The sequence below is a fragment of the Indicator indicator genome, chromosome 30 (assembly GCF_027791375.1).
Source record: "Indicator indicator isolate 239-I01 chromosome 30, UM_Iind_1.1, whole genome shotgun sequence".
Classification (NCBI taxonomy): Eukaryota; Metazoa; Chordata; class Aves; order Piciformes; family Indicatoridae; genus Indicator; species Indicator indicator.
In genome coordinates, this window is record NC_072039.1 from 3,668,413 (window position 1) to 3,681,726 (window position 13,314).

General features: G+C 41.3%; 1 protein-coding gene across 1 annotated transcript in view; it reads left to right on the forward strand.

Moving 5' to 3' along the window:
- TEX14 (testis expressed 14, intercellular bridge forming factor) overlaps window positions 1-12,675 on the forward strand; it is a 32,208-nt gene extending 19,533 nt beyond the window's left edge. The window contains exons 18-30 of the mRNA XM_054394530.1: window positions 1,048-1,141; window positions 1,901-1,991; window positions 3,305-3,367; window positions 4,163-4,290; window positions 4,995-5,185; window positions 6,744-6,795; window positions 7,304-7,375; window positions 8,192-8,269; window positions 9,726-9,843; window positions 10,043-10,138; window positions 11,065-11,174; window positions 12,409-12,472; window positions 12,642-12,675. Coding sequence (XP_054250505.1) covers window positions 1,048-1,141; window positions 1,901-1,991; window positions 3,305-3,367; window positions 4,163-4,290; window positions 4,995-5,185; window positions 6,744-6,795; window positions 7,304-7,375; window positions 8,192-8,269; window positions 9,726-9,843; window positions 10,043-10,138; window positions 11,065-11,174; window positions 12,409-12,472; window positions 12,642-12,675 — 1,191 coding nt within the window. The remainder of the gene's footprint in view (window positions 1-1,047; window positions 1,142-1,900; window positions 1,992-3,304; window positions 3,368-4,162; window positions 4,291-4,994; window positions 5,186-6,743; window positions 6,796-7,303; window positions 7,376-8,191; window positions 8,270-9,725; window positions 9,844-10,042; window positions 10,139-11,064; window positions 11,175-12,408; window positions 12,473-12,641) is intronic.
- The last annotated feature ends 639 nt before the right edge of the window (window positions 12,676-13,314 follow it).

The following is a 13,314-nucleotide window of genomic DNA, read 5'->3' on the forward strand; positions in this document are numbered from 1 at the left end:
CACTCATCTACCAAGACAACTGATCTTTTCAGCTGTGATCTAACAATCCCCCCTACTTCCCCCCTTTTTTGATTTGTTTGGTTCTGTAAGCCATCAGGGTCATGCAAGGAGCAGGAGGCTGAAACTCAGAGCAGTCAAATCAAATATAATTTCAGTTTGATGCAGTGTTGTTTAACATTATTGACTAAAACCTCTTTTGTTTAACAGTGGAGAAAGCATCTCAAATGGTGATGTCTTTCACAGGGGCATTCAAGGGAATTACATTGTTCCTTTAATTCATCTCCTGATGTGTCTGAAGAATTCTTGACTCCTGATTATTTCCTTCCTTCTACTGCCCAGGGAAGTTCAGATCTGGCAGTAAAAATAACAGAGAAGACAGGAGTGAAGCCTCTGTCAAGACCTTGGGATGTAAGTTACACAACGTGGTTTCATTATGCTCCCATTTGATTTGGAGAAGAGCGTAGGAACTGGGAGAATTGCAGGTCTAATTCTTTTCTTTGGAAATAATATCTACAAACACAGAGTCATTTAAAACTATCAAATCATGTATTTAATTTAAAATCATAACCCTGTTCCTTTAAAACACGCACCTGCCTGAAAAAAACCCTGACCAAACAACAATCAAAAACTAACCCAAACCAAACCAAAACCCCACAAACCCCAAACAAACAAAAACCAACACCACAAACAAAAGCTCCCTACCACTAAACACCACAGGACCCATCAGGGTCATGTTTTCTTACTTCCTGTACTAGGCAGTTACATCATCTGTGGGTGAGAAAAGTTTTAGGCAGTTAATAATCTTAGCCTTTCCTTCACAGCACTATCAATTACAGTCCTCAGTAGCTGTAAACCAATCTTCATCTCTTGAAGATTCAGAACCATTGTATGGACTATGAAATCCAATCCATGCTGTTTGCTGAAGAAAAGCTCTTGAAGTTTGTCTCTCCATTCTGATTATTGTGAATATCATCCTCTGAGAGTTGTCCTTCTCCTCACAGCTTGCCTGAGAGAAATTGAATTCTCTTCTTTTTTCCCCTCCTTCAGACCTTGGATGCTGAGGACAAATTGGAAGATGCTTGTGAAGGATTTTTACAGAAACAGTTGCCTGAAGATGCAGGATTAGGTACTCAGGGTTCAGGTAAATGTGCTCTTGCTTTTGAAGGTATTTTTGAGTCAGGGAGACAAGAGTCTTACTGCACAACATTTTTGTCAGCAGCAGCCCTGTCAGAAGTCTGGAGCTGGATTCCTCAGGGTCACTTTCTCTCTTCTTCCTCATTATTTTGGTGAGAGTTCAGGGTATGCAGGGTTTTGCAAGAGGAGGTTTGAGCACTGCAGTCTCTGAAATACAGCTGAGTGTGCTGATTATGTATTTGCTGTGTTTCAGCAACTACATAATTTCAAAATTCTCTACATTAAAAAAAAAATTGAACACCCAAACAAAACAAAACTTGTTTACAACCTTTTTTGGGTTTACCCTAGGGCTAAGCTTAATCTTTTTATGCAACTTTCCACAGTGCTGGAAACTGAATTAGAGTTGTATTTACACATTAATGTTGTTCCTGCTGGAAGGATCTCCAGCTTAACAACCCTAAGAGCTGACATTGTTTGTGTGCAGAATAATGGAAGGATCCTTGCTGTTTCTCTAGTCTGTTGCCTCTCTTAGCTCAGGTTTGTAAATGTTGGGATATTCCCCAGTGCTTCAGTGGTTGACTGGCTGGCAGCTGTGGTATGTTTATGAAAATGCATCTTTAAAACACATTTGTCTCTTGCCGACAACAAAAGGTCATGAGAACTAAAAAAATTCAATAAAGTTGCAATTTCCTGTTCAATGAGTTGTGATGCTTTCTTTTGTACTTGCAAAACCCAATAACAGGGAACATTTGTCATTTGTATTCAGGAGGAAAAATCCTGTCCTGCAGCGCAGTGGCGCAGAACTCCGGCAGCAGCGTGCTAGGAGTGGAACAACTCAGCCATATGCCTGTAGCCAGGTAGATAGACTTCTGTTCATCATTACTTCAAGCATAAATGAGGTTGTAAAGTGTGCTCTCTATTGATTCTGCTGACATATCTGATATTCAAATAAGATGCCATGGTGTTTTCTAATCATTATCTACATTGCATAGTTCCTTGCCAAGAAAATGCTAAAAGGACTCAAAAGTCCCAGGGGCTTTTCTCCTTTACAGGGTTCAATTTGGGGGTTGTTTTTTGGGTTTTTTTCTTAATGAGGGAGCTAAAATAGGAGAATTAAGTCATGTATATATTACAATTCCTTTTACACTGATAACTGTCAGTCTTAAGCAGAGCAATGATAATTCAAATTCGTATCCACTCATCTGTTTTAAATTCGTTGTGCTTTGGTTTTGAAGCTCAAGTGGTTCCTTTTCCCCTCCTGTGGGAACAATCCAATGGAAGTACACTCACTGTGTCTTGCCTGCAGATAACATTAGCCCATGCTTGGAGTCTTGCAGTCTCATCTGTCAAACATGAGGTGTTTCTATCCAGTATTTTTGTAAGCTTTATGTTCTACTAGTATGCAAAGATGCTGGCCAGAATCACCACCCCGTATTGCAAGGGGTACTTTCACTTAAAGAGAAACAGTTCCTATATAGGAGGTCTTTCAGCAGTGGCTTTCAAGGCTTCTTAAAAGCTCCTGGCCTCCCTGTAGCTCAGCCTGTCTTGTGTTCCTCCAGAGTCAGCAGCTGCTCACTTTCTCAGTGTGGGAGTGAGAGCAGCTTTAACTTGTCTGTCAGTGTTGGACTCTCCTGTCCACTGGAGGATCCAGTGTTAAAGTACAGATACTTGGCCCTAAGGCAAAGTGTGAAGATTGTTTTGGTTGCACCCTTCACCTTGGAATTGAGCTGTGGCTGGCAGGAGGGAGAACTGTGGCTTTGACCCTCTGACTAATCCCCTTTGAATGCCTCCTTGACTTTGAATGGGGTTGTTACAGTTTGAGAGAAAAGCTGACAGTGGAGACCAAAACATGAGAAAGCAGGAGGTGATGTGTATTCACAGATACTTACTTAACTTTCACTTTTGTTCTGAAACTGCAGGTCAATTAGAAATTTCCTCCTTGGTGGATACAAATGAGTTTAAAATGGTGTTTTTCTTCTAGCACCCTCCATCCTCTTAAGGTTTTATGCAAAAACTTTTTATAAGCAAAAACTTTTGATGAGCTGCAGTCTGCCCCAGGGAGCAGGTAGTCCTTTAAACTTTCTGAGGCAGGAAGCTAAAATACATAATATTCATGTAGATTTATCCTCTGATAGGATGAATGAATGTGACCTTTCTTCCCTGATTGCAGTGTTAAAGCAGCAGAAGAAGTGACACCGTGGGAGCCACAGGAAGAATGCAAAGAGCTTGATGTGTAAGAGCCACAGGCCATTTTGCATCAAAACTTCAGCAAGTTGGTCATTATGGTCAAAGTTTTATGTTGATGTAAACCAGGAAGATGAAACAGATGAAAGCTGAGAGAAAACATCAGAAGTATTGAAAGAATATTTTCTCTTGATATGTTAGGAGATTAGTATAAAAGAGCTATCCCATAGAGTTGTCCTTGGTTTGAAATATTGTCATAAAGTAATTAACTTAGTGGAAATCTGGCTGTGCTTCTCATTGAAGTGTTGGGTTTCCTTCTTTCTTCTGTCTGTGTTGCACAGAAGAAATAAAATCGCTTTAAAGAGCAAATCATTAGAATGTAGCTAAATCAATTTTAGAACCACAGAACTGTTTAGGTTGGAAAAGACCTCTAAGATCACCAAGTCCAACCATGAATTGCTGATTTTGATTAAACCTTGGGATCTTCCCTCAGCTTTGGGAGAGCATTTTCTGCTTAGAGGTTCACACTTGAAGGTTTTGCCCTTTCTTGGAGGCTGTTTCCTGATCTTGATTTATAGGAGGATTATTCATACTAAGCAATTCTCTAAAGGAAGGGAAATAATCAACCCTTTCTGTCTCTGCAAGGATATTGAAGATGGTGATCTTTAACCCTCCAAGAATTCAGTAGGAAGTTTTCAAAGGGAATGTCTCTTTTCCTTCTGGAAAACTAGATAAGATTGAACAAAAAATGGGAAGTCCCTCAAAATAGCAGAATTTAGTGATTCTGAAGTGTAAGAAGTGGCTATTGCTATTGTAACTGTCAGAACATCTTCCAATACTTCAGATCAGTGACAGATATTCAGGATTTGTCAAGTATCCACTGTGAGCAGGAGAACTACTACAGGGATGTGGATTGCAAAACTCCCAGAGTCAGTCATGCACCAACAAGCATCAGCACTCCACTTGGCTCAGGTAACTGCAGAGGGCAAAGAAGGAAGGACCAGTGAATTGCTTAACCTTTTTGTGCCTGAGGTTAGACCTTTCTGCCAATGTAAAAGTGATGTGAATCTTGGAAAATCCATTCATGCAGCACCAGTGGAGAAATGTCAGGCTTGGAATAAGTGACTACAATAAATGTTGTACCTGCTGTTTGAAATCTCATTGTTTGGGTGTGGATAGTTGCAACTTTGTAGTTAGATCCTGTTAGGTCAAAAGAAATCTCTAACACAGGACATCTGAAAGATCTCTGAAAGGTAATTACTTGGTAGGCTTCATAAATCAGACATAGATTTTAGCATTTTAAAGAGCAGCAATGTAATAAGCACTTAGTATGTGTTGAGTGTCAATAAAGTGAATTTAAGTGGTTTTTTAAGAGAACTCTAAAGAGAATAAATTTGGGTTTGTACTTTCATTACATTGGTGTTACACAGTACTCAAAATTTCTGAGTTGGCCAAGTTTTGCTGAAATAACATCTGAGGTGGAACTCCTAGGTGATCAGTTTGGATTTGTGTAGAGATCATTTATGGACAAGAGTTTCTTAGTTTCCTGTGCAGGTGCTTGTTGAAGTACAAGAAACCTTTTTCTGCTTGTGTTGAAATGTGACCAAGATACAAAAAGATTTCCAAGAACAGTTTTCCAGCTTTGCTATAATTTTTTTTTTCTTTTTAACTTCTAGAAGACAAAATTCCAATGGCCTTTGAGAAATACAAACACTGCCATGAAGTAGCTTCAGATGCTTCCTTTTGTGATTCTCAAGACATCTCCTCCACCGTGTCCAAGACCTTTGCTACAGCCTATGAGGAGAAAAGGAGCACTGACATTCCCTCAGTTGCTTCAGGAGTTTGCTCACCTGACCTGAATGAGCCAGTAAGTATAGAAAGTGTCCCTTATGTCAGCCATTCTCCAAAATATTCTTAGAAGGTTTTCCTGCAAGGTCTGAGAAGCACAGAAACACTTCCAGCTCCTCATGAATATTTTGGAATCCTGGATCTGTTGACACAGTGACAGAAGCTCTGATTGATTTCAAAGCAGTCAGCATGTGCTGCTGATTATACAAACTGTTGGCTTCCCTTTGCACCTCATTGTATGTAAATGCTGACCACCCTCAAAGTGGCCTTGCCTGCCCTTCATCCCTCCCCTGGCTGTAAAGAATTGCTTTTTCCCAGCCTTTGAACCAATAATCTTGGTGGTAAAGTATCTGTAAAATGGCTGGGTAGAAGAGGAATTTTTTTGTTGAGAGAGGTGGGGTTCAGCAGCAGCTTCTCTGAGCCTCTCTGAATGCACAAGGGATTTGTGAGCTACAGGCTTTTGACTATGTGGAACCAGGCAGCAAACCTGAATGAAAATAAATAGATGTGCATGTGTGTTCTGAATTGAAACTGAGGAATTCTTAAAACTTAGTGGGGGAAGGTAAGTAAGTACATAAATGACTGATTCCTTGAGGAAGAAAACAAAGGTGGAAGCCTCCATCTCATAGTTTGGAAGCAAGTAAATATTCAGAAAATCTTGTACTGTGGGGATTAGATTTGTCCTTTTTCTGCACAGAGATGGCATAATGTTATCAACTTTGTTGTTTCAAAAAGTCTTCTGTCTCCGGAGTTCACAGTTTCCAAGGTCACTGTAGTGATTTCCAGTAAGCTGTTTGGAATTGAAGGTGTTCTGGAGCCACAGCATTAACTTCACTGTCTTTTCAGACAGTTAGATATAAAATAGTTGCCTTTATGCCTTTCTTATTGTTACTCATTGATGGAGTTGTCATTTAAAGATTAAATTAGAATTTGTTCAGCCAGAACAGCAGTGTTGTCATCAGGTTAGGTCTGTGTCTTTCTGCTTGTGTAGCAGACAGTTGGAATTCATTAAGCCCATTAACAGTGCAGGGCTGCCTTGACTGGCTCCATGGAGAGATTAGATTGTGTCACTCTCTTGTCTAAAATCTTATTCTAAGATTAAGTGCATGAAGCACCTATTTCCATTTGAAGGACACTGAGAAACTTGGCCTACAAATTCTGGATTTTGGGGGGGCTCTTGTGGTGAATGGGCTGCCTGGCTTTAATAATTAGAGACTGAACCCAGAGAGTGGGAGCTTCAGAGAAGTTGACACTGTCCTTTCAGAGAATTCCCATCCAATTGTCCATGCAGTGTTGAAATGGATACAGATGATGTAACTGACAGCATTTTATGGCCAGTCAAAAGATGAGGCCACAGCATCCTGAGCAGAATTTTTGATGCATCTTGCTTTTGTCAATGCCAAGTCTTTTTTCATATTCTGAACTGACTGAAGAGCTAATCTTCAAATTTACTGGTCATCCAAGGCTTTAATTAAGGGCTTACCTCATTTGGGATTTGTTTTGTTGAAGGGGAGGATTGAGGGTCAGCAGTTCTTCAGTTTACCTTCTTGTGTTGCATTCTGTATGATCTTACACAGGATGGGCTGCCAGTAATTACTTCACCCTCAAGAAGCACCAGGAAGGCATCAGGTAAGTCTCTTAACCCAGCCCCAGCCTAAACAGAATGATCAATAAATAAAGACTTTTGAAAATAAATTTTGTACTTTTACTTCTATTTTTTATTTTCTCCCTTTTTTTCTTTTCTTTTTTTTTTTCCCCCTCCTGGGCATCTCTTTTTCTAGAGATCAATGGCTTTGCACACAACTCTGTATTGCTACGGGTAATTGGGTTATGGATTTTGTATTTGCACCTGCAGACTGAGAACTCTGACCTCTAATCAACCTCCATTTGAAGTGTGAATATTACTGGGCTAAAATCTGCAGTACAGGATTGAGAATTGAATGTGCAAGTCTAGCTCTGAAGAATTTTTCCATTATAAAAATATTTAAGGCCATTTGATAAAATGTGCATGAGCCAGGCTCGTGCAGGTCAATAAATGAAAGATGTCAGCAAGAAGCTGTCATAATGTAAGCCTATATCACAGTTACTAAGGATTGATCACTGATAATTAACTAGACTTTTTTTATTTCCATCTCAGCACTCTCCCAGGCATCTAACCACTTCATTCATGAGCTGCCTCCACCAGCCCAAGAGATACTGGATGAAATTGGTAAGAGGCACTTCACCCAGAATGCTGTGAGGCTTGCCAGCTGTCTTCAGTCAGGATTGCTCCCAAATCATTCACCACTAAAATACACAAGAGCTTGCAAATCAGTTGTAGTCAGGTCAATGATGAGGAAGTTAGGCATCAACAACTGAAGTAACTGGCAGTTAGTCCTTGAGTTTCTGCATTTCACACAGTGGTTAGTTGCTGCTGCTGACAGCAGCCAGACTATTGAGTGCAGATGGAATTTAATACTGAGATGAATTTTGTGTAGACTGAATTTTTCAATGGTGTCCCAGAGCAATGCATGTTCTCTTTTAAAATAAATGTGAGCCAGGCAGCTGCATCCCTCAGGTATTTTTGCAGACCTCAGACTCCATGATTTATGCTGCTTTTTGTAATCACATACATCCTCAGACAGAGCACAGTGTAAAAACTCTGCATTGGTGTTGCTGGTGTGTGTTACAGAAGAATTTGCTTTGGTGTTTTGTTTTTTTCAACTACAATCTCTTCTAAACTAACACCAGACACTGGGATAATTAAATCTGTGCAATAGGTCCTGTGGTCTTCTAGAAATGAAGCACCCAGACACATCCTAGTATTTCAGTTTCCTCATTCAGCAAAACAAGGACGGGTGGAGACTGCCACCAAGTGAAGAAATGGTCAGAGACAATTTGTTGGATTAATACATGAACTAATTTTAGGCTATGTAAAGGTTTTTCATTTGGATTTGGTTGGATAAAGTAATATGGCACTTTAGGTTTTGAGAGTCAGTTCAGAAAGAGTGTCTGGATCAATAAGGGAATCTGTTGTTTTTAACAGAACATTTAAAGCAGCAAGATTCCAGAGCTGAAGACTTGAAAGAGGAGAGATTACATGATTGTGGAGTGCAAATAAATGGTTAGTTGATAGCAGCAGAGACTGCAAGTAGAAAATTACTCTTGTTTTGCTGCAAAATTACTCTGCATGCTGGTCACTGTATGTGCAGCTGTATGGTAAACTCCAGGGGTTAGCTTTTTGATATTTGTGGTTCAGCAGAACCTTGAGAGTCTCTTGGTAAGGTTATCCACACAGTTTTCACAAACAGTCCCCCCTGCACCAGTGTTTGCTCTCTTGCTCTGTGTGTTCACTCTCTAATGGCTCTGGGAGGCTTGCAGGTCTGAACTGAGTTACTCTTCTGCTACCCAGTCTGCTGTGTTCAAACACAAGTGGCAAACCCCACACAAGTACAGGTGGTGGGCAGCTGGTGTAACACAGAGCAGAACTTTCCATTCTGGGGGGCGTGGGGGAGAAGTTCAGTCAAGCAAGTGGCCAGCACACACTAAGTGCTTATGTTTCTTACCATAATGAAATAATGCCTCTGATGTCACAGGGTAAGAGAGCAGCATCCACTGTGGTAATCAATAGTGCATTTCCTCTCCTCCTACCAAAGATAGCCATAGTGAATCCTCATGCTTCTGGAACTGCATGTTGTAATGAGTGGAAAGAATTGGTAGATGTACAGCAAGTCATGTCAGAGGAGCAGAAAACCTGACTCTTAATAGGCTCTGCATTTGTTTCCAATGAGTCAGAAAGTGAAGAGAAGCTTAAAAAAAAAAAAAAAAAGAGAGAAAAGGCTGAGCATGAGTTAGTCTGTAAAAAAAAAAAAAAAAAAAAGCCTAAGTAGTGTAAGCACTTGAGAATGACACCGGCGCTTGTTTGTGTTATCCTCCAGCTCTGTCAGATCTCTTCCCAAGCTACTGTGACTTTATTCATAGGAGTATCTTGTTTTTAGGTGGTGGGGAGGGAGCAGCCTGTGTTGCTTGCTGTTCAGTCAGTGTGGGGTTTGTTGTATTTGCATAAAGCACAGCTATTTCAGACTCCATTTTGGTGACAGCCTACTGCTTCCTGCTTATCGGCACTTAGCAGAAGGTGGCTGAATATATTCAGATGCTGTAGGGAACAGAACTTAACTGAGATAAGTCTTGGGAGGGGGAATATCGTTGGATTTTGCTAAGTAGGGTAACAAAGCCAACAGCCACAGGTTCTCTTTTGATTTTACTTCTGTATCTGGGATTGTAAGGGGAAAGATTAAAGATTAATTTCCACATGCATTTTTCATTTTTGGTATGGAGCAAAACATTCAGTCCTGTGAATCTAAAAATGTGTTGCAGTAAAATATTTATCTAGGTCTTGCTACTGGCCACCTTGAACTGTGAATCTCCTTAACTGGTAGAAAATCAGGTGACTGAGGAAAGAGTAATTGAGAAGTAGAGACTGGATGTTTCCCAAGTGCAGCAAATAAAATCACATTTTAATGTTTTAATAATCTTCCTTCGTACCTTTGACACTAAAATCTTTCTGTTTATGTGAATAGCTCCTGATCAAATTAAAATGGAAGACAGAGAGTCAGAAGAAGAATCTGAGAGAAACGAGAAGAGAAATCACAGTTCAGGGACTAAGGAGTCATTTAATCTAGCAGAGGAAACAGAAAGGTATGAAAAAAGGATGATAAAGTATGTTTGGCTTGCTTTGTGTTGCTAAGACTTAGAAGAATATTTCCAGTATATTTTACCAGGATTCAGTGCTTGCAGTGAACCAACTTTTTAAGAACCCTGATAATTATGACAGTTTTCTTTTGAAATGTGTAGAATTAAACCTGCCAGCATCCATTTAAAATCTTTTTTTTACCAGGGCTCACTCTACCCTTGATGATGTTTTAGAAAGAATGCTTCATACAGTTCCTGGAGATGAAGAGATGGAACAACATCCCCAGGGACACACTCTTGGGTTAGTTGATAATTGACACTTTGCTCACAAGTTTATTTTGTTTATCTTCTCTGTGCAGACCTGTGCAGGATTTTACAGCAAATGGGTTGCCACTCCTTAGAGAGCAGCACATCAGGGAACCTGCCTGGAGACATCCATCTGAACTCTCCATACTAAATTGAGAGGGAAAGGAATGTTTTGTTAATTGTAGTTTCCTGTAGGTGGAAAGCAAATACTTCAGTAGGCTTGCAAAGCCTTCACAGAAACTAGGGAGAAATTGACAGAATGATGAGAGAAGAGAAGAAGAATGCACTTTTAGAGCACAGAATTAGGAAACTCTTTAGAAAAGACTGAAGAGTTTGGGAAAATGGTGGTACTGTCATGGCAGGAGGAAGTGAAGAAAATGGCAGAAGGCATACGTACATCACTTGAAGGAAAAGATTCTTAGCCCTGAGAACTTTTTGGTTCTTGGAACCTAAAGATCAGAGCCTAGTAACTGAACAGTGCCACAGTAAATGCCAGTGAGTAGTCATAAGTGATTCCTAACATGCACCTTGCTGAGGAACACGAGAGAGTCTTGTATTTGGCATCAGGAGTTTATTTTCTTATTGAACAGAGGAAGGCAAATGTCACAATAACCAGGATGGGGCAGACTGATTCCTGCAGTGCATACACTGCCACGCTCAGAAATGGCTTGATCCAAACCCTGCTCACACTGCAGTCAGGCTTCCTCTTAATGCTGTTATTGGACTCTGCATAGGGATGTGAAGCTAAAGCACATCTGTGTTCTTGGAGGAGAGGGGCAGGTTGGTTAAGGTTGGAGGCGGGCAGATGCCCATTATAGGTCAGGGTAAGATTAAAAATACATCTAGTACCTCCAGAGGCTTGTCTTTTAGTGCTCTGTATTCATCCTGCCTGGAGTGATACACAAAACTCTGTCATTCAAGGGCTGCAAGCCTGCAAGACCTAGAAGATGTTGGAAAGAAGAAGAAAGTAGAGGAAGGTGGAGCCGGGGCCAGAGGCAGAGCACCAGCAAGCTGTGCAGGGAGCTCAGAAGGTCCTCATCATCTGTAAAGCTACTGGGTGCTGTGCTGGGCAGTGGCATTTGTTATCTTGGTAGCACTGAGTTGGTTGAGCTTGCAGAGAGTATTATTTTTTTCTTTTGCTTTTCCTGATGTCCCCCATCTGGGTGCTGTTTCTACCCTCTGCTGTTAAAGGAGAGGAGGCTGCTGTAGACTTCCACTCTCTAGTGACGCTTGACAGTTTTCTGGGGTGCTGGGGCAGGTGAGAGTGAGGTATTATGGACTGCTAGCTAGAGTTGTTATGTCTCCATAAGGAGAGTGTGGCCTCCTCTGCCTCAGAAGCACTCGCAGACAGTTGGTAACACTGTGTCTGTCCTGCTTAGTGCTCAGCCTCTCTGCCTTGGGCACCTCCATGCTTCACAGGGTAAGGACTTTGGTCTGGTTTGTACCTCTGATGTGTATGCTGATGCCATCGAATCCCTTCAACATCTGCTCCTGTCACATCTCCCTTGACTTTCCTTTAATAGAAACTAGAAGTAAGGATGAAGACAAAAGGTAACAGTGTTTCCTCTCTTTTGTTAAGGCCACATCTCCATTAGGAGCTGTCAAAGCTGACAGGTATTCTACAGCTCAAGTAAAAAGTTGCCATTTTCAGCGTTTCTCAATTAAAAGATGTTTCTGGTTACAGGGTGGGGGCTGATGTAAGTGCATTAAGTTAACGTGCATTTAGTGCTCTGCAGAAGCATGGAAGAACTGCTATTTTGTCTGGAAAGAAAAAGGCAGCAGACATTTTGAGAGGGAGCTTTGATTTTTCACTGTGACGCAAGATCTCCAGTGCTGTGGGCATTTAATACTTGTGCAGCAGACAGCTCTGCAACAGGATTGCCTTCCAGTTAGGGTCCCAAATTTGTGGTTATTTCTGGAAATGCTGGTGGTAACTTCTGGGAGTATTGTCATTGTGATTGTTGTTTGTATACCATTAGCATATAGAACCCTATTTTCCATCAGACTCTAGAAGAACTGAGCTGGTAGGGATTTGGCTTCAGGTTTTGAGACCAGAATGATTTCTGAGGGTCCTGTGTAATGACTCAGTAGCAACAGAGCTGAGGCTGGATTCTGATCACAAAAGCAGCTCAGTGGTCCTAGCAGGGACCTGCCTGTGTGGCAGGTGATCCAGCAGGCTGCTGATGAAACTAGAGCTTTCTCTTTGAAGTGTGCTGTGCTCTTTGTGTTCTGCTTGGGTCTGAGCTGACTTCACATGTTTTTTAGACACACATCCTGAAGGTCAGAAATCCCACTTACAGCAACGGCTGCCTTCATCTGCACCATTCAGGTGAGCCTCTCTGGGAATTAAATCAGCTTTGAGTAGGCTTTTGTGTGTTCTTTGGCTGCTTGAAGGTACATTCTTGTTTTGCAATATAAAATCCCATTCCCTTCAGCTTCTTGTTTGACATAAGAAAAAAAACCCCAGCAGTGTAACTTTTTTGTTTGCTTTCCTACAGGATAATTGTTTTGGATCAGAGCTCTCCTGAGTGATTAAAACGGATAATGAATGAGTTCTATCACCTGCTTACTGCTGCATGTACAGTACAGCCTGTGGATTGCAACCCTCTTTGGCCACACCAACAACTCTGTAAAGCTCCAACTTCCATTAACTGCAGCAGCGAGGGCAGAAGAAAATCTGATGTTGGTTTTGCACCACTGCCTCATGTAAAGGCAGCACCAGGGACGTCACAGAGCTGTTTTCTTCTGTTACAACATCCTTAGGAAGCTGGCTGTGTGGTGGAGGGGTTTTCCTGCACATGATGCTTCCATAAGCAGAAGAATTCCTTGCTCTATTGTCTGGTGCAGGTTTCAGTGTTGCAGCCCCAAGGAGGTGATCCTGAGGGCTGCTCAGGCACTTCAGTCTTTGCATGCAGGAGCACGGTGGCAACCCATGTCATGTCTGTTTTCCCTTGCTCATTAAATTTAACAAGGTAATTTCTTGTTTTCTCTTTTCTTAGTGCTTTTGTGATCTAGGGTTGAACTGATTTGACTGATTAAGGGGATTAATTGCTGTGCAAAAAGCTAATGAGAGAAAGGCAGTGTTCTCCAGAGATTGCAGCAACACGTTCCCTGCCAGCATCTACAGGAGTCTGAGGGAATCTGGTTAGTATTGCACAGATCACTCTTGTT